Source organism: Myotis myotis, unplaced genomic scaffold (genome assembly GCF_014108235.1).
Source record: "Myotis myotis isolate mMyoMyo1 unplaced genomic scaffold, mMyoMyo1.p scaffold_m19_p_7, whole genome shotgun sequence".
NCBI lineage: Eukaryota > Metazoa > Chordata > Mammalia > Chiroptera > Vespertilionidae > Myotis > Myotis myotis.
The window spans coordinates 85,750,055-85,769,500 of record NW_023416379.1 but is presented as its reverse complement, the minus strand read 5'-3'; the positions used below and the strand labels follow the sequence as shown (position 1 = coordinate 85,769,500).

The 19,446-nt window shown below is 52.7% G+C and overlaps 1 protein-coding gene across 4 annotated transcripts in view; it reads left to right on the top strand.

Annotated features, from left to right (window-relative positions):
* Positions 1–19,446, top strand: part of PTK7 (protein tyrosine kinase 7 (inactive)) — a 63,330-nt gene that overhangs the window by 42,477 nt on the left and 1,407 nt on the right. For 2 of the 4 annotated variants that reach the window (XM_036317019.1, XM_036317018.1), the window contains 12 exons: positions 2,266–2,399; positions 2,534–2,669; positions 2,814–2,933; positions 4,217–4,366; positions 4,485–4,635; positions 4,732–4,859; positions 6,453–6,656; positions 7,412–7,567; positions 8,205–8,437; positions 9,400–9,480; positions 18,301–18,452; positions 19,250–19,428. In XM_036317019.1, the coding sequence (XP_036172912.1) occupies positions 2,266–2,399; positions 2,534–2,669; positions 2,814–2,933; positions 4,217–4,366; positions 4,485–4,635; positions 4,732–4,859; positions 6,453–6,656; positions 7,412–7,567; positions 8,205–8,437; positions 9,400–9,480; positions 18,301–18,452; positions 19,250–19,428 (1,824 nt within the window). The other 2 variants (XR_004968797.1, XM_036317020.1) reach the window with 2 other exon arrangements.

Genomic DNA, 19,446 nt, shown 5'->3' with positions numbered 1-19,446 from the left:
TCAATAAAACACATTAAAAAAAAATAAAAATGCAGAATCTGGGAGCCCATCCCAGATCTCCTGACCCAGACTCTGGGGGGGTGGGCCCAGGTGGAGAGTTTAACAGGCGCTGCAGGTGCTGCGTAGCATGCAGCAGGTGGGGAGGCTGGCTTTGATCAGCCGTTCGGCAGGCACTGCCTGAGCCAGGCCTTGAGTCCTGCGCTGCACTCTGAGGAGGAGGCCTGTGCAGTGAGAAGTGTGTGACACACGCAGGGCTGGGTGAGGTGGGGAGGGTGGAGGCTAGAGTTGGGAGAAGGGAGAGAGCTCCGTGACTGCATTCCATCAACAGATTTATTGAGTGTGTTCATCGTGCTAGGCACTGTTCCCAGTCCTGGGAATGCAGCAATGAACAAAGCAGACACAATTCCCCCTCCTTCTGGAGCTTGTAGTCTGATAGAAGCAACAAAGCAAACAAGAAAAACAACTGAATGGACAAATATGTAACTTTAGGCGGCAATGGAGCCATGAAGAAAAATAAAATAGGGTGACAGAGAGACATGAGGGCCAGGGGGAGTTTAGGGAGAACTCCAGAGGTTGGCATTTGAGCTGATACTTAAATTAAGGAGGGAGCCACGTGGATCGGCCCTGAGACAGAAATGGGCTTGAATGTTGGAGGGACAGCAGTAGCCTGAGTGGCTGGAGTTGAGTAAGTGGTGGTGAGTGTGGTTGAGGTTGGGAGATGGAGACTAGATCATGTGGGCCATGCAAGAATATAGGCTTGTGCTGGCCAGTGTGGCTCAGTGGCTGAGCATTGATCCCTGCACCAGGAGGTGGCCGCTTCAACTCCGGGTCAGGCCATATGCCTCGGTTGCAGGCTTGATCCCCAGTAGGGGGCGTGCAGGGGGCAACCAATTGATGCTTCTATCTCTCCCTCTCCCTTCCTTGCCCTCTAAAGTCAATAAAACATAAAAAAAGAATATAGGCTTGTATTCCAAGTCTATCAGTTATCTATTGCTGCCTAACAGATGACTCCATAACCAGTGGCTTGAAACAGTAGACATTGTTGCACTTAAGATTCTCTGGACAGGGTTCAACTGGGACGCTCATCAGCCCCAGTGCTGCTGGCTGGGCTCCCTGGCATTTGCAATCAGCTGATGGGTCAGCTGGCGGCTGGCTCACCTGTCTGGCAGGTGGTATTGCGCAGGGCATCTCCGTTCTCTTCCCCTCGGCTGCTCCGGCAGGCTAGCTCGGGCTCAGAAGGCGCACAGTGTCACTCCCACTGTTGGACAAGGCAGGCCACCCAGACTCCAGGAAGTAGGGGAACAGGCAGAGAGGGAAGTGGCAACATTACGGTACAAAGAGACTGAAGGGATGGGAGGGCTGTTTACACCCATCTCTGCAAAGTCTCTCACACCACGTCAGGGCGGGAAGTCCTTGCAGGGTGTCGAGTTGGAGAGTGACATTTTCAAAAGGTCACGCTGGCTGTTCTGAGAAGGCTAGACTGTTAGGGACAAGAGTTAAAGCAGGGAGACCAGTTAGATGGCTGTAATTTCTAGGGGACGGGTTAAAGGGGCTGGAACAGAGGTGGTGGAGGTGAGGTCAAACTCAGCATTTCGGAGCTAAGGTAGAATGGGCTGTGTAGAATAAGTGGGGGTGGGAGTGGAGAGAAGTCAAGGCTAGGCTTTTGACTTCTGCAGTTGCTGGAGAGTGGCTATATTTACTGAGGTGGGGAAACGGGGGTGAGCAGGTTTTGGGGGAAATCGGGTGTTCTTTGCACATCTCAAGTTTGGCTTTGCAAGTCTGAAGTTCAAGGGGGGGGCGGGGTCAGGCAGTCAGGGTACACGTGTGAGAGTCATCCGCTCATAGGGTGTTGAAGGCCGTGGACTGGATGAGATCATTCAGGGAGTGAGTATGGCTCCAACAGAACAGAGAGCTGAGGCGTTCTAGTGTCACAAAGAGCAAGGACTTTGGAGTCATACAGACAATAGTTTTCAGTCCTGTCTCTGTCGTGTTTTAGCAGATCACCATTAGTGCCCTGAACCCCTGCCTTCTTAGCTGTAAATGGGTAAAGAAATACATACCTTGGGCGTATATTGTGATTGTTAACCAGGACAATGTCCAAAAAGTGCTGGCATTTAGGCCACCGCTAAGGATAAGTGCTACAGCTAATAGACGGGGGCACTGAACTCAGGGCCTGATGTGGTGGTAGGATTTCTTGGGGTTGGAGCCTTTGGTTTTGTGGACATGATATCATCAGCCTTTGCTGTTTCCTCCCTGTCCCTGTAGCTGTGCCCACGTGGCTGAAGAAGCCCGAGGACAGCCAGCTGGAGGAGGGCAAGCCAGGCTACTTGCATTGCCTGACGCAGGCCACACCGAAGCCCACAGTCATCTGGTACAGAAACCAGATGCTCATCTCGGAGGTGAGAGTGAGGCTGGCTCAGGGGGTGGGTGGATCCCCTCTGCCGCTCCCTGGTGGTCCCCTTCACATTGCTCTTTCCCGAGGCTCTCCTCGGGGCCGCGTTGGTGGGGGTTCAGGCCAAGACTTGTGTTGCAGGACTCTCGGTTCGAGGTCTCCAAGAACGGGACCTTGCGCATCAACAGCGTGGAGGTGTACGATGGGACCTGGTACCGCTGCGTGAGCAGCACCCCAGCTGGCAGCATTGAGGCCCAAGCCCGTGTGCAAGTACTGGGTGAGCTGGCGTGGTGGGCGGGAGAGCGCCTGGCCTGGTGGGCGGGAGAGGAAAGGGAAGGAGCCGCAGGTCTAGGACCTTCAGGCCTGTCTAGCTGCCTCAATGCCTCCTTTCCACCCACCTGCCCTCCCTCTACTGAAACAGAAAAGCTCAAGTTCACACCACCGCCCCGGCCGCAGCAGTGCATGGAGTTTGACAAGGAGGCCACGGTGCCCTGCTCAGCCACAGGCAGAGAGAAGCCCACAATTAAGTGGGTACGAGCAGGTCAGTACCGTGTGAGCCTGGGGGGTGAGCAGGCAGGACTGTCTAGTGGTCAGATGTGTTGATGTCTGAGGGCCAGCTGAGTGCCCAGCATCATGTCAGGAACGGTGGGGACAGACAAGCAATGTAGGGCAGATTGTAGTCCCGTTAGGAAGAGAAAAGCCAGACACAAAAGAGGTCAGATTATACTGTTAGCACCTGAGACGCGTCAGGACCGTGATTGATTGGGCCAGACAGCACTGTCATGCCCTTCCTTGTCCCTTTTCAAAATAGTCATCCTTTTTGACATAAAAGCAACCTGGTCTCCTTTAGAAAATATCAGGAGAAAAAAAATACAGTCCCACCATCCATTATCTGTGGGTGTGTGCCCTTTTTCTTTTCCTATACATATCTTTGTTTTTACAAAGCTATTTTATTCACTTATTAAACTTGTCATACTTACTATATAAAAATAGAAGATGCAAATAACTATGCAACCTTGTATTCCTTTCTAACTAACAGTATGAAGCATCGCCCCATCATTTCATACATGAACATAGGCCTTGATGAGTGCGATAATATTCCAATAATTGGATTCACTATAATTTACTTAAATATTCTCTAAATGTTGGAGATTTGGGTTGCTAATCATCCTTCCTCCATTCCCCCCCCTCCCCCCTCTGTCTTTCTCTTTCTCTTTTTATTGCTGCAATAAACATCTTTAAGCCAAAGTTTTTTCTGGATTTGGGTTTATTTCCTTTGGGAAAGATTCCCAGAAATGGAATAATTATGTATAAAAGGGTATGCACATTTTTACAACCCTTGGTGCATGTTGCCAAATTGTTTTTTAAAGGGCTGGACCAGTTTTCACATTCCCGTGAGCAGTGAGAGTTAGGAGGGTGTCGGCTTTGAGGAGGAAGTGGGTCTTTGTTCAGGCGGTCTGGGGGCCTCTTCTGTGGGACGTGTGGCTCGCGATGGATCTGAAGCAGGGGTGGTGGCAGAGAGCAGGAGTGGGCTCCGGGTGGGAGGAGTGGCACGCAGCGAGGTGACAACAAGGCAGACTCGATGCCCAGTCAGAAGTGCAGTTTGGCAGACCTGGAATGTTACACAGGCAACAGACGGAGGTGAGGATGAAAAATTGAAAAAGGAATAAATAATGGGGGATTCTCGATGCCTGGCTCGAGTGTGGGCTTTGTCTGTAGGTACTCAGGAGTGATGACATGTTTTTGAGTAGATGCGAGTGACTGAGGGCACTGCCACCATGTAACTCTGGTCAATCCCATTACCTCCCTTTGTTGCCCCCGCAGATGGGAGCAGCCTCCCAGAGTGGGTGACCGACAACGCTGGGACGCTGCACTTCTCCAGGGTGACCCGCGATGATGCCGGCAACTACACTTGTATCGCCTCCAACGGGCTGCAGGGCCAGATCCGCGCCCACGTCCAGCTTACTGTGGCAGGTGCGACGGTGGCAGGGCCTTGGGGCTGGGGCTGGCCGGCCCCGTGTGGCAGCAGCCTGCATCCTGCCAGCCCCAGTGCTCACGGCTCCCTGCCCCTCGCGGGGCTCTTCCCATCCAGTTTTCATCACCTTCAAGGTAGAGCCGGAGCGCACAACTGTGTACCAGGGCCACACAGCTCTGCTGCGGTGCGAGGCCCAGGGGGACCCCAAGCCGCTCATCCAGTGGAAGGGCAAAGACCGCATCCTGGACCCGACCAAGCTGGGACCTCGGTAGGGCCGTCTCCCTCCCACACTCACCCTCTTCTCCGCCGCCCGGTCTCCCGGCAGCCGGCGAGGTGGGCAGTGCTGTGGCTTCTCTCCTGGCAGGATGCACATCTTCCAGAACGGCTCCCTGGTGATCCATGACGTGGCCCCCGAAGACTCGGGGCGCTACACCTGTATTGCGGGCAACAGCTGCAACATCAAGCACACGGAGGCCCCCCTCTTGGTCGTGGGTATGGGCTGGGGATGAGAAGCTATGGGACCAGACGTCTTTCTCATCTTTATACAACTTTCTCATCTTTACTAATCGGACCCTTGTACTCGGAAGGCACTTCAGCCACTTTTGTGATGGGGTGAAAGTCTGCTGGGCCATGTCACAGTCTGTGTCCTTGCTTAGAGCTGGGTGTCCTTTTCTTAATAGCCCACAGTTGGTGTGTGTGTGTGTGTGTGTGCGCGCGCGCGTGTGTGTGGTGGGGGTGTGCTTGTCCTGTAGAGCTTTTTCTCAGGTCTCCTGCAGTAGCCACATGTGTCCCTGGGTGGACGGGGAGGGGATCAGGTCAGGATGCAATAAGGCAAGGTTCCTGTGTCTGTCCTGGAGGCCCAGAGAGGATGATGCGTCAGGTAAAAGGCCCTGACTAGGCGCAGGGATGTGGGGCTTGGGTCTGGCCGCTCCTGCTGCTAACCATCTGTATACCCTTAGAGCAGTGGTTCTCAACCTGTGGGTCTCGACCCCTTTGGCGGTCGAACGACCCTTTCACAGGGGTCGCCTAAGACCATCCTGCATATCAGATATTTACATGACGATTCATAACAGTAGCAACATGACAGTGATGAAGTAGCAACGAAAATAATGTTATGGTTGGGTCACAACATGAGGAACTGCATTTAAAGGGCCAGAAGGTTGAGAACCACTGCCTTAGAGGCAGGTGTCGTTTCCTCTCCACGGCTTGTTTCTGCATCTGTAGAATGAGAAGGTCTCAAACTTTTTTGGTTTAGCAGCAGAATTATTTTTCTAGACAAAGTAGGAAGTGGGGCCTGAACTGGAGCACAGCGAAGTGACAGGCCCCTTGGTTGGAGCCCGTGGGTATGTGTGGGAATTGGGGGCTTCTGCATTGTGGGTCTGTCAGTTTCTCCACGAGACCCTAGGCCCGTGGTTGGCAAACTGCGCTCGAGAGCCACACGTGGCTCTTTGGCCCTTCGAGTGTGGCTCTTCCACAAAATACCATGTGTGGGCGCGCACATACAGTGCGATTGAAACTTCGTGGCCCGTGCGCAGAAGTCAGTATTTTGTGGAAGAACCACACTCAAGGGGCCAAAGAGCCGCATGCGGCTCGCGAGCCACAGTTTGCCGAGCCGTAGTTTGCCAACCACTGCCCTGGGCCATTGAAAGCCCCTAGACCAGGAGAGCCCTTCTACACGTACGTTTCTCCAGGAACCTGGTTTGTGCTGGGCATTGCCTGGGATTCTAAACCAGAAGTTCTCAGATGATGCTCTCCAGGGCCTGACCCAGTGTCCAGTCACTGAAGAAACGTGTTAACACACTGTGTGGGCTTGTGGTGCCCCGATAGGCGTGGTTGTCACTCGTGCCCCTGGCCTGGTGTTCAGATGCAGTCAGCCAGGGGATCGCTCCCTGGGGCCTCGGCAGGGCCTGAAGACCACCCTGGTTAAAGCCGGTGACAGTGGCGACCCTCCCGGGTCTCTCTGGCTTGACCAGGCCATCGAGTGTCTGGGAAGTTGTCATATGTGTGGGGCATAGAGGGGCTGGAAGAGAAGCAGGCTGGGCTTGCTTCAGCACCCTGCACAGACCTCTCTGTGTGTCTCTCAAGACAAGCCCCCGCAGGAGGAGTCCGAGGGCCCGGGCAGCCCTCCCCCCTACAAGATGATCCAGACCATTGGGCTGTCGGTGGGCGCCGCCGTGGCCTACATCATTGCCGTCCTGGGCCTCATGTTCTACTGCAAGAAGCGCTGCAAGGCAAAGCGGCTTCAGAAGCAGCCAGAGGGCGAGGAGCCAGAGATGGAGTGCCTCAATGGTGAGGGGTCCCCTGGAGGCAGGAGGCAGAAGGCGGTGCCGAGTGCAGGTGCTGAGCGCCCTCTGGTGGCCATGGGGGGCGGAGCTGCAGCATTGGAGGATGTCTGGGGCTTGCCCTTGTCCCTGCAGCCAGAGCAGAGCTTCCCACCCCAGCTGGAAGCCTGGAGTTGGCCCATTCCCAGGGCCTGGGCTTCTGAGGAGCCTGGCTTAAGACTTCCTCATTGGAGCCTCTGTGCCAGCTTCTTATGTTTCCTGTGGCACTAAGCCAGATATAACTACTATATGTGCTCATGTTGCTGGTCCCCATCTTGTCTGTCTCTCCTGCTCCCCCCCGCCCCTCCCCCACACCCCGTTATTAGTCTTTGAGTGCCCCAAAGACAATCTGTTTCTCTCCTCCAACTGGGATCTCCCTAGGGGCATTTTTGCGTCTCCCCTATAAGCTGAGGTGTTCAGACGCAGGGCCTGGGTCTCCCTTGTGATTTCCCCTTTGTGCCTGTTTTGGGCTTTGCCTATAGATGGCCCCGCGGAAGCCAAAACCCTTATGTCTGTATGGTGTGCAGGGACCAGTGATTCAGATGAGACTTGCGCAGCTTGGTCCATGTCAGAGGCTGTCATCCTTGCCTCATCCCCTCTGTTCATCAGTCGAGATTGGACCCATTTGGTAGAAGTAGAGGGTTGGGGTGGGGGACTGAGGCCCCCATAGTGACCTGAGTGACCAGTCTCATCTTGGCACTTCCCTGTGCTCCTCCTTCCCAGGCGGGCCCTTGCAGAACGGGCAGCCCTCAGCGGAGATCCAAGAGGAAGTGGCTTTGACCAGCTTGGGCTCTGGCCCTGCAGCCACCAACAAACGCCACAGTACGAGTGACAAGATGCACTTTCCGCGGGCCAGCCTGCAGCCCATCACCACACTGGGTAGGCTGCCTTGGCCACAGCTCCCCTGCCTGCCTGCAGGTCACCGGTTCTGTCCGAGGCTAAGTCATGGCTGTGGCTCTGAAGTCTCTGACACCCAGAACCTAGAGATGGGGGAGCGGGGGGGCCACAGGGGAGATCTCGTCCAGGGTGTTCCCATTGCTGTTCACACCCCACCTCACAACTTGTGTCATTCCTGTGTGTTACTGACTTGATGTTTTCTTTAGATTGATTCCTTCAAAAAAAAAAAAAAAAAAAGTAAAGTTAGCTCTGTTCTAGGGAAATATGTGAGAAATTAGGGATCTGTGCCAGATAAATTTTTCTGAGTGTACATTAAACATATAACTTTTAAGACATGTTTATCATGAGCCACCTGCCATTCTCATACAAGCCACCCTTTGGAAACCCCTGAATATTAATCCCACCCCTTTATTTTACTACCGGGGACTTGAAGCCTCTCCAGGTGGGAGAGGAAAGGTTTGCTCAGGGTCACACGGCTGAACTCGGCCACTGTCCAGTGCAGGTGGGTGGGAGCAGCAGAGACTCCCCACCGCATGCCAGAGAGGCCTGGCCCCTTCCCAGGTCAGGGGCTTCCCTGCTTGGGTGCAGGCAGCTGGCGGACTCAGATCTGTCCCCACAGGGAAAAGCGAGTTTGGAGAGGTGTTCCTGGCGAAGGCACAGGGCTTGGAGGAGGGGGTGGCAGAGACCCTGGTGCTAGTGAAGAGCCTGCAGAGCCGGGATGAGCAGCAGCAGCTGGACTTCCGGAGGGAGTTCGAGATGTTTGGGAAGCTGAACCACGCCAACGTTGTGCGGCTCCTGGGGCTGTGTCGCGAGGCCGAGCCTCACTACATGGTGCTGGAGTATGTGGACCTGGTATGCTGCTGGCAGGGGACCTCGGGTCTTGGGCAGGGCTGTGCCCTCACGGGGGTTAGGGGGTGCACCATGGGAACCTCCCCTCTTGTGGTCTCAGCTGAGACCTCGGGTTTGCCAGCTGTTAACACCATTGAGATGCTTGCCTCCTGCCCCTCCCCTCTGCCCCCAGCTCTGACACCTGACTTCCCCTGACCAGCACCTCCTCTGCCAGCCCTGTGTCGGGTACCAAGTCTCTTCCAGCTTCACTGCGTCCTGCATGGGTACCTTCCAGGCCTTCTTCTATGACTCTGGTTTTCCTAGGGCTTGTCACCCCTTGAGAATAAACTTAACAGAACCCGGCTTTCCCTCCTTCCCGCCATTCCCGTGTGAGGCACCAGTGTTAGCCCAGTCACCAGCCTTTTCTTTCCACCCTGGTTGCATGCCCAGATCTGCCCCTTGCTCTTCATTTGCTGACTGACCTAGACCTAACTCCTCCAGTCCTCAAAAGGCTGCTTATCAGCCCCCCTCCCCAGCACCCCCTCCCCGCCCTCAGCTCTGGGGCAGGAAGGGGAGGAGTAACCCTTTCTGCCCCCATCAGAAGTGTTTGCTTTGTGTACGTTTCTGCTGCTGGGGTCACCCCCTGTTTATGTCCAAGATGATCAATCCCTAGAGGGCAGGGGTCTGTGGGGTGCAGTTTTCTTCTTGGCACCTTGAAGGCAGGGGCTTCCACACCGCCTGTCTGAGGCTCCTCTGAGGGTAGATAGGACAGTCCTCTCTTTCGGACTGATAGCTTCTGGGAGGCGCCTGCTGTGTATTCTTTCATTCCCACTGACTTCCCTCACGGGAGGGGGGTCCAGTCGGGTGGGCGTTAGGTCAGGACTGCTCGCCATCTGCCGGGCAGGCACCTGTGAGCACCTGCTTGCTTTGATGCCAGGGATATAGTGGCTGGGCTCTGACATGACAGACTTTTGCTTTTCCCTCAGGGAGACCTCAAACAGTTTCTGAGGATTTCCAAGAGCAAGGATGAAAAATTGAAGTCACAGCCCCTCAGCACTAAGCAGAAGGTGAGGACAGGGAGGGAGAAGAGAGCGGTCCCTGGGGTGGGCCAGGAACAAGGGCAGTCCTCACAACAGGTCTGCTAACAGTGTTCCCTGTGGGCCAGGCGCTATGGTAAGCACTGTGCATGTGTTTCTCAGTGATTACAGTCATCATCTTAATGTGTTGCCATCCACATTTTGTGGGTGAAGAAACTGTGGTTTAAGAGGTTAAGTGACTTGTCCAAATCACATAACCTGAAAGTGGCTTTGTATTGCCCTGTTGTTTTCATATAGAAGAGTTGCTCTTTGCCTTTGCCACTGGAGCAAGACATTAGCTCCCTCAGGGGGCATTTAACTGGAGGAGCAGGGAGCCCTGAGCTGGAGCAGCAGGGAGCATTGAGGTGGAAGAGCAGCAGGGAGCACTGTGGCGGAGGAGCAGCAGGGAGCAGTGAGGTGGAGGAGCAGCAGGGAGCACTGAGGTGGAAGAGCAGCAGGGAGCACTGAGGTAGAGGAGCAGCAGGGAGCAGTGAGGTGGAAGAGCAGCAGGGAGCACTGAGGTGGAGGAGCAGCAAAGAGCCCTGAGGTGGAGGAGCAGCAGGGAGCAATGAGGTGGAGGAGCAGCAGGGAGCAGTGAGGTGGAGGAGCAGCAGGGAGCAATGAGGTGGAGGAGCAGCAGGGAGCAGTGAGGTGGAGGAGCAGCAAAGAGTCCTGAGGTGGAGGAGCAGCAAAGAGTCCTGAGGTGGAGGAGCAGCAGGGAGCAATGAGGTGGAGGAGCAGCAAAGAGTCCTGAGGTGGAGGAGCAGCAGGGAGCAATGAGGTGGAGGAGCAGCAGGGAGCAGTGAGGTGGAGGAGCAGCAGGGAGCAGTGAGGTGGAGGAGCAGCAGGGAGCACTGAGGTGAGGAGCAGCAAAGAGCCCTGAGGTGGAGGAGCAGCAGGGAGCACTGAGGTGGAAGAGCAGCAGGGAGCAGTGAGGTGGAGGAGCAGTGGGGAGCAGTGAGATGGAGGAGCAGTGGGGAGCCCTGAGATGAGGAACAGTGAGCTGCCTGAGTTTTAGGGGCCTGCTGGCCTGGGTGTGTCCCTGAGTATGTTTCTTTAGGCTCCGAGTGTGGAAACTTCTGTGAGTGGGCTGCCCATGTTTCACCTACTGTGGTTTTTACACTTTAACTCTCACTTCAGCTGTAGCTGTGCAGCCTTTCCTTCCTGTCCTCCTCCTGCCTTCAGGGCAGAGGGCTGTTGTGGGCACAGAGCCCTGCCTGGAGCCCGTGGTGGAGCAGGCCTGGGCTGAAGCAGTGTAGAAGGGAAGCTCGCCTGCTCCGCTGCCCACAACAGATGATCGCTTCTGCAGCCCGGCTCTCCCTGTCCACAGCCTGCTCCCTCTCTGAGCTGACCCGCCTCCCTCATGTGCCTGGCACTCTGTTTCTAAGCTGACAGCAAAGTCACCTCACAAACCGATCAAAGCTCAGGGCAGGTGGGCAGACACTGACCACCGGCCCCCTCCAGGTGACCACCCCTGCCTTGTAGGCTGACTCAGGTCGCAGAGGGGCAGGGCAGGAAGGTGTGCTGGCTGATTAGTCAGGTGCGTGGGGCCCTTGGCTGCCCCTGATCTCTCTGGGGAAGTGGTCCTGTTCCCACTTCCCCATATCACGTATGGCACCCTGGTTCCAGCTCTGGCTGGCCAGGGAGCAGCCTGCCTACCACTCCAGCTCTCCTTAAAAACATAACTCTGAGAAGCCATAGGACAGGGCACGCTGCCCCAGCTGGTGGGACATGGGGACCCCAGAGCTCACAAATGGGGACATGCATGGAGCCTGAGGGCCCTTGGGGATGGAAAACGGAAACTGCCGGGCATCGCTGGGGCGCTGAGGATCGAGCGGGGAAGCTTCGGTAAAAGAGGATGCATGTGCCACACAGACTCCACGTGCCCCACAGAATGCAAGGGAGAGGCGTTCACTAAGAGACTCCACTGCCCTCAGGTGGACAGACAGTTGTGGCTAACAAAGAAGGCTTCCTGGTGAGAAAGCCATTTGAGTTCAGTTCTCAAGGACAGGAAGTAGTTTAATGGCGGGAAGGGGATGGATTCAGGAGTGAGGGGACTCCAGGTAGGTCTCTGCGGCTGGGACATGAGGACAGGGACACAGGCTGGCAGGACGTTGGTTACCTCTGTCACATGGCCTGAGGGACGGTATTTTACTGAAAGTCATCACCGCCTTCACTGAAGATCTCTCCCACACTTGTTTGAAAGAGCATCTTAAATTTGATGGAGGAGCTTCAGTGAGTTGGTTCCATGCTCTCTAAGGACAGTACTCAGCATCTGGTGGGGGTGGGATTGCTTAAAAAAAAAAAAAAGATTTCTGGACCATACCTCACTCAGACTGAGGGAATCAGAGAATCTGAGGGTAGGGTCTGAGGAACTGCAATTTTCCAGCAACCTTTTCAGCTGTTTCGTAAGCCCATCGAAGTTTGAGGAGTCCTTGCCAGTGGTTTTGAGACCTATGTGGGTCTCAGTCAGTAGTTTAAAAAAATGCTGCTTTGGGGGGATTCCATAAAAATGATAATTCTTAGGAAGTATGTATTAAAACCTGTAGATACTTCCTTGTGCTAGTAATTTAGTGAACTACTCTGTTAACTTCATATGCCTAGGAGTCCTGGGGAATGGAAGGAGAAAGAGTTAAGTGTTTTTTTAAAAATTATTTTTATTAATTTCAGAAAGGAAGGGAGAGGAATAGAGAGATAGAAACATCAACGATGAGAGAGTCATTGATCGGCTGCCTCCTGCATGCCTCCCACTTGAGATCGAGACTGCAACTGGGGCATGTGCCCTGACCGGAAATCGAACCGTGACTTGGTTCATAGGTCAATGCTCAACCACTGAGCAACACTGACTGGGCAAGAGTTATGTTTTTAAGGGGAGCAGGAGTGGTAGGCAGGCTGCTCCCTGGCCAGCCAGAGCTGGAACCAGGGTGCCATACATGGTATGGGTGATGTTAGTGGGGGGTCCCCAGGAGGATTTCAGGATAGCAGTGGGATAGTGATAGAAGTCAGGGAGCCTGACCGGTTTGGCTCAGTGGAAGGAGCATTGGCCTGCGGACTGAAGGGTCCCGGGTTCGATTCCGGTCAAGGGCATGTACCTTGGTTGCGGGCACATCCCCAGTGGGGAGTGTGCAGGAGGCAGCTGATAGATGTTTCTCTTTCATCGATGTTTCTAACTCTCTATCCCTCTCCCTTCCTCTCTGTAAAAAATCAATAAAATATATATTTTTTAAAAAAATAGAAGTCAGGGAGGTGGGGGCAAGCTGGAGGGGGCCAATGGGGGGGGGCATATGTAATACTTTCAACAATAAAGATTAAAAGAAAAAAGGTCAAAGACCCTGGCCCTGGGTGGTGGCATAATTGTAGATAATGCTTGTTAAGTAGCTGATAAGATGATGGGATTTTAAAGTTGGAGAACTGTAACCTGTGGTTTCTCTATGCATCACCTTCAAGCCAATGACAGGACGAGATGTAGGGTCGCTTAGCACCTGGTGGACAGAGCGTTATGCAGCCAGATGCCAGGACCTGTGGTGGTACACAGAAAGCCTGTTGTGAGGCGAGCACAGTGGAGTCACAGTGGGTTAGCTGGGACCTGTTGAACGTTGGAAAGGAAGGGGTGGGTCTGGTCTTTATAACAGCATTTGAACATTGATCCTGTGGCCCTCTGGTGGCGGCTTGCCCAGCAGTAAGGAAACACTTCATTGGCTTGGGTCTAACAGAATTCCCTTTTGCCGTCCTCACGTAGCCAGCGTTTCCCGAAGCACTGCCTCTCTGGAAAGATAGCAAGCTAGTCGCCATGCCAAGCCCACTCTCTTGTTTCCCTTGACGAGCAGCAGGTTGAGAGCAGACTGAGGGCAAGGGCAGGTGTGATGAGGGCACATCACAAAAGCCTTTGTCACCGAAACCGGTTTGGCTCAGTGGATAGAGCGTCGGCCTGCGGACTGAAAGGTCCCAGGTTCGATTCCGGTCAAGGGCATGTACCTGGGTTGCGGGCATATCCCCAGTAGGAGATGTGCAGGAGGCAGCTGATTGATGTTTCTCTCTCATCGATGTTTCTAACTCTCTATCTCTCTCCCTTCCTCTCTGTAAAAAATCAATAAAATATATTTAAAAAAAAAAAAAAAGCCTTTGTCTGCCCCTTACAGATAGCCAGGCAAGGCTGAGCAATGCCCTGGGGTTTTGAAGCCTGAAGTAGAGTCCGTTCACTTACGATGCCCACTTCAGTGGTCATCTGGCCCTTTTACCAGCAGTGGCACTTGGGGTGTTCTGAGGATGGCAGTCTGGGGACTGTTTGGGGCGTGTGGCCTCTGCTGTTCCTTGGAGATGCAGTGCGGGCTCTGTGCCCAGGGAGAGCTCAGTGATCCCGTGGATCTCTTCTCAGCCCTCCTCACTGGCACACCCGTTTGGTTGGAAGCTACCCAGAGATTTTTTGTCATTACTTTTTTTTTTCCTCTCATCCTCACCCGAGGATATTTTTTTCATTGCTTTTCAGAGAGTGGGAGGGAGGAGGGAGAAAACATTAGCGTGAGAGAGAGAGACACATTGACTGTTGACTGGTTGTCTCCGCGCATGCCCAGACTTGGGGCAGGGAGCAAACTTGTGACCCTCTGGGGCACGGGCCGGCGCTCTAACGGCTGAGAGACACCGGCCAGGGCTGTGTCTTCACTTTTGATAAAGAAAATGCACCAAGAAGATGAGACTTTCCCCAGCGCTTGATGGTGCTTGTTCGGCGAGCGCCTCTGCGTATGCGGTGTCTGTCAGTATGTTGGCTTTGTCAATGGGCCTGCTTGGTGGTGGTTTGGATCGGTGCTCACAGAACTCCCTGCAGGGGTGGAAATGTCCCGTATCTGCTGCTGTGCAGTGCGGTAGTCACTCACCCTAGGTGGCTACTGAGCACAGTGAATGTGGCTAAGGCCACAGAGAAGCGGAGTTTTTAATGTTTATTAGGTTTTAGTTAACATAGTCACATGGGGCTCGGGACAACTGTTTCGGACAGCACAGATTTAGACCATTGTTTTTTTGTGTGTGTGTGTGTTTTTTAATATATTTCTTTATTGGTTTCAAAGAGGAAGGGAGAAGGAGAGAGAGAGAGAAACATCAATGATGAGAGAAAATCATTGATCAGCTGCCTCCTGCACACCCCCACTGGGGATTGAGCCCACAACCCAGGCATGTGCCCTTGGCCGGAATCGAACCTGGGACCCTTCAGTCCGCAGGCCGACGCTCTATCCACTGAGCCAAGCCGGCTAGGGCATAGACTAGGGGTGGGCAAACTTTTTGACTTGAGGGCCACAATGGGTTCTTAAACTGGACCGGAGGGCCGGAACAAAAGCATGGATGGAGTGTTTGTGTGAACTAATATAAATTCAAAGTAAACATCATTACATAAAAGGGTACGGTCTTTTTTTTTTTTTTTAGTTTTATTCATTTCAAACGGGCCGGATCCGGCCCGCGGGCCGTAGTTTGCCCACGGCTGGCATAGACCATTGTTTCTTACACTATTTTTACTGAAACCCACAGTAGCAAAAAAAGGTACATTTTGCATTACAACCCAACAACATTGGCATGGTTATATATTTTAAAAACGAAAAATGTTATGAATGATACCCTTACTAAGTAACGCACTCTCATATTTTCTGTTCCAATTTTAAAAAATATGTTTTTATTGGTTTTTAGAGAGAGAGAGAAAGGGAGGGGAGAGAGAGCAAGAGAAACATTGCCTAGATGTGAGAGAGAAACATCCATTGGTTGCCTCCTCTACCCCAACGGGGACTGAACCCTCAACCTGGGAATCAAACCGGCAACCTTTTTAGTGCACGGGACGACGCTCAACCAACTGAGCCACATGGCCAGGGCGATGTTCAGTTTTTAATGCTGGTTAAGATGAACTAAGTTGGTTTCAGGACATACTAATAGGTTGTACCCACAGTTAGCAAACCACCATTGGAGGCAGTTGGCCCTCAGGATGTCACTGGCCAGTGCACACCGGCCGGGATTTGTCTATGGAGTGACCCCTCTGCCAGCGTCTGGCTCAGCTCCTCTGGAAGCCAGGCTGGGGAAGCTGCTGAAGGGCCAGGCTGAAGTCAGCACCCCACCTCTGGGCTCACTGCTGAGCAGATGGCCCCTCCCGTGCCCCCAACACCACTGATGTGACCAGGAGAGGCAGCTGTGGTACTGAGGAGAGAGCCAGGCTTCCGTATCAGGCTGGGGGAAAGCCTCAGATGGGATCCTGGGCAGGGCTGAGGATGAGCCCCGCCTCACAGTGCAAATAAGAGGGGCAGCCACCTCACTCAGGCCAGTGCACAGTAGGTACTCAACAAGTGTTCCTGTCTCCTCTCAGATTGGGTGGTCTTCTCGCATTTGGTAAATTGTCAACAGCCCCTCTGTCACTCCCATTCATTTCATTCCTCTTTGAATTTCAGGAACATAGAATTACATGAACCATCATCTTTGGATAATTTATGACATACTCATTACTGGTCCACACATGGGCTGCTTTTATTTAGTTAGTTATTTTTTAACGTGCATGAGCGTGTGTGTGTGTGTGTGTGTGTGTGTGTGTGTGTGTTTGGTAAATTTTTATTTTGATATTTCGAACTTAAAAGAATGTTAAGGCCCTCGCTGGTTTGGCTCAGTGGATAGAGCGTCTGCAGACTAAAGGGTCCCACGTTTGATTCCAGTCAAGGGCACATGCCCAGGTTGGTGACTCAATCCTCAGTAGAGGGTGTGCAGGAGGCAGCCGATCAGTGATTCTCTCTCATCTAGTTCTATTTAGAATGTTCTATAAGGTATTTATCTGTACTAATAAAAGGGTAATACGTTAATTAGACCAGAAGACCTTCCGGACGTCCTTCCAGACAAAGCCATGGTGGCAGGGCTGAGGCAGAGGCAGTTAAGGGTGATCAGGCCAGAAGGGAGAGCAGTTGGGGGCAATCAGGCTGGTGGGCAGAGTGGTTAGGGGTGATTAGGCAGGCAGGCAGGTGAGCAGTTAGGAGTCAGTGGTCCCGGATTGTGAGAGGGATCCCAGATTGGAGAGGGTGCAGGCTAGGCTAAGGGACAGCCCTCCTCCCGCTCCCATGCACGAATTTCATGCACCAGGCCACTAGCATAAAGGGCTAAGTGACCATCTGACCAGCTGGTAGGTATGATGCACACTGACCACCAGGGAGCAGACGCTCAACACAGGAGCTGCCGAGCTGTGGTGACTTGGCAGCAGAGGTTCTTGGGTTACGTACCCGGAACTGGAAAGGAGGGAGCTCGATTTTGGGGTGCGTCACCTGAGAACCACTGTCTCGCAATCTGGGACCCCTCAGGGGATGTTGGAGAGCCAGTTTCAGCCCGATCCCCGCAGGCCAGGCCAAGGGACCCCACCTGCAGAGGGACCCTGCTCACTCCGCAGACCACCTTCGAGCTGCGGTGCCACCCCAGGTTTAGTCAGCCAGAGAGGGACCGTGGGAGGTTGGCTCCGGGCCTGTCCAACCCATCTCGCCCAGTCCTGCCCCACTGGCCATCTTCTAATTAATTCCCTTTCAATGTGCATGAATCCATGCACCGGGGCACTAGTTCTATATAATACAGTCACATGGCTCAACAATTTTAAAAGGGAATTAGTGAAATATATTTTTAACTCCTACCCTTTGGAAAAGAGTTTGTTCTTATTTTGTAGAGCTACTCATAGTCCTTGACTCATACCTAGATATCTTAAAGAAATTCATGCGTGTGCGCACCCATAAGAACGGTCATAGGAGCACTGTTCTTAATTGCACAAAACTGGGGGGAAATCCAAATATCCATTGGCATTAAAATGATTAAATATAGTATATTCAAGGATGAAAACTCAGTAAAATAGTCCCTGCATCACATCCCAAAGGATGAATCTCACAGTGCTGAGTGAACAAATCAGGCAAAAAAACATACACACTTTGTATGCTTCCAGCCTTATCTGGTTCCAAAACGGGAAAACTGAATTATATTGCTTAGGAACGTGTGTGTAATGGTAAAACCTAAGGGCACCTTCCTCATCATGCTCTCTCCCTCCCCTCCAGAGGTAACCACTGTCCTGCCTTTATGGTCCTAATTTCTTGGCTGTTCTTTCTGGTTTTACCTTTACACACAACGTTCTTAAACAATATAATTCAGTTTCCCCGTTTTGGAACCAGATAAGGCTGGAAGCATACAGAGTGTATATGCTCTGGGGTGCTAGCATTGTTGGTTTTGTGTTTTTCACTTAGTGATCGTTACCTGGGTCTGAGCTTTATAATTATTTGTGGAAGTGCACATATATTTGATGAGCTTTTCTAGATATAGTTTACCACTTAAAAGATACAAATCAAAAAGTTTTTCTACCTTTCTCCTCTCTAGTCCCCAGCTCCGCGCCTTGGAGGCATATGTGTTTTGTGTATGTGTCAAAATATATATCTTTTGTTTGTTTTGTTTTTTATATACAACTAGTAGAAAATACGTAATTTTGAAGTAAAAAGGAAAAGAAACAACCCATTAGGATGTGAGCTACGATCACTGCCAGTTATTTTTCCCACGTGGTTACTATGTGCCACTCACCTGTCCAGCACCTGCTGCGTGTCCAGGTGGTCCCAGAAGCTTAATTTCATTTGGTTCTGTTCTTCCAGCAGCCCCGCGAGGCAGGCATAACTGTTATCCCCGGTTAACAGAGAAGGAAGCTAAGCGGTCGTGGCTTTGCCTTGGGCTTCCTGAGCCTCACACCGATGGCATGGAGACCCACCAAGGATTGTGTGGGGGTGGTCACTTGGATCCCCCAGACGTGGGTGCTTTGATGAGTGAGTCCCTTTCTTGCTCCAGGTGGCCCTGTGCACCCAGGTGGCCCTGGGCATGGAGCACCTGTCCAACAACCGCTTCGTGCACAAGGACCTGGCTGCTCGGAACTGCCTGGTCAGCGCCCAGAGACAGGTGAAGGTGTCGGCCCTGGGGCTCAGCAAGGACGTGTACAACAGGTAGAAGGACGTGGGTGGGTGGGGTGAGGGGTAGAGGGAAGGTGTGGGAGGTGTGGGGAAGGGCTGCTTAGTCTAAAGCGGAGAGCCCAGGAAGGGATAGAGGCTTCCTATCCTCTCTCCAAGGGTGCAGCAGGCGTCCTAGCCATTGGGACACAGGTCCCTGTCGCTCATAGATTTTTCTCTAGTGATAAAATATTACAAACCTTTAAAAAATAACTAGTAGGTTTTATAAGTTTGTGTATAACTTAACTATTTGTATGGTTCCCTCTGTACCTTCCTGAATTCACTAATTATTATTTTGAATCCTAAGACTTGAAGCTCAGCGCCAGGGCCTGAGATGCTCTGGGAGCCCATCCACACTGCAGCGTGCCTGGGGGCGCCTGGGAGCTTCCCCTCCAGTCACCCCAGCACTCAGTCAGACATCAGTCATGCTTTAGTCATGATTTAAAGCTTTTTAAATGTTCTTTCCACTTAACATGTTCTCCTTTTTTACAATCTTAAAACCAGTGCCAAAAGTATGTATGATTATTAGCTTTTTATTTTTATATTAAAATGTAGCAAAATTTGGTTTTAAAGGAATTTTTAACCATCAACCCCATGTGGATGCCCCCAGATTTCATTCCGTGTACCCCTATGTTGCCAGTTTCTCTTGAGTGCCCTGAGGTAGGAAAGTTGGGTTCTAGCTCGCATATGAGACTCAGACCTGGGATGAGGAATCTGTGGTCCCTCACCACAACCCACCGGCCTGTGAGCCACGGAGGCCCCGCCCCACCCCCACGTGCGGTTTTCTTCTGCAGTGAGTACTGCCACTTCCGCCAGGCTTGGGTGCCTCTGCGCTGGATGCCCCCCGAGGCCGTCCTGGAGGGTGACTTCTCCACCAAGTCTGACGTCTGGGCCTTTGGTGTGCTGATGTGGGAAGTGTTCACCCATGGAGAGATGCCCCATGGCGGGCAGGCCGACGACGAGGTGCTAGCAGGTAGGCAGCTGTGTTCCC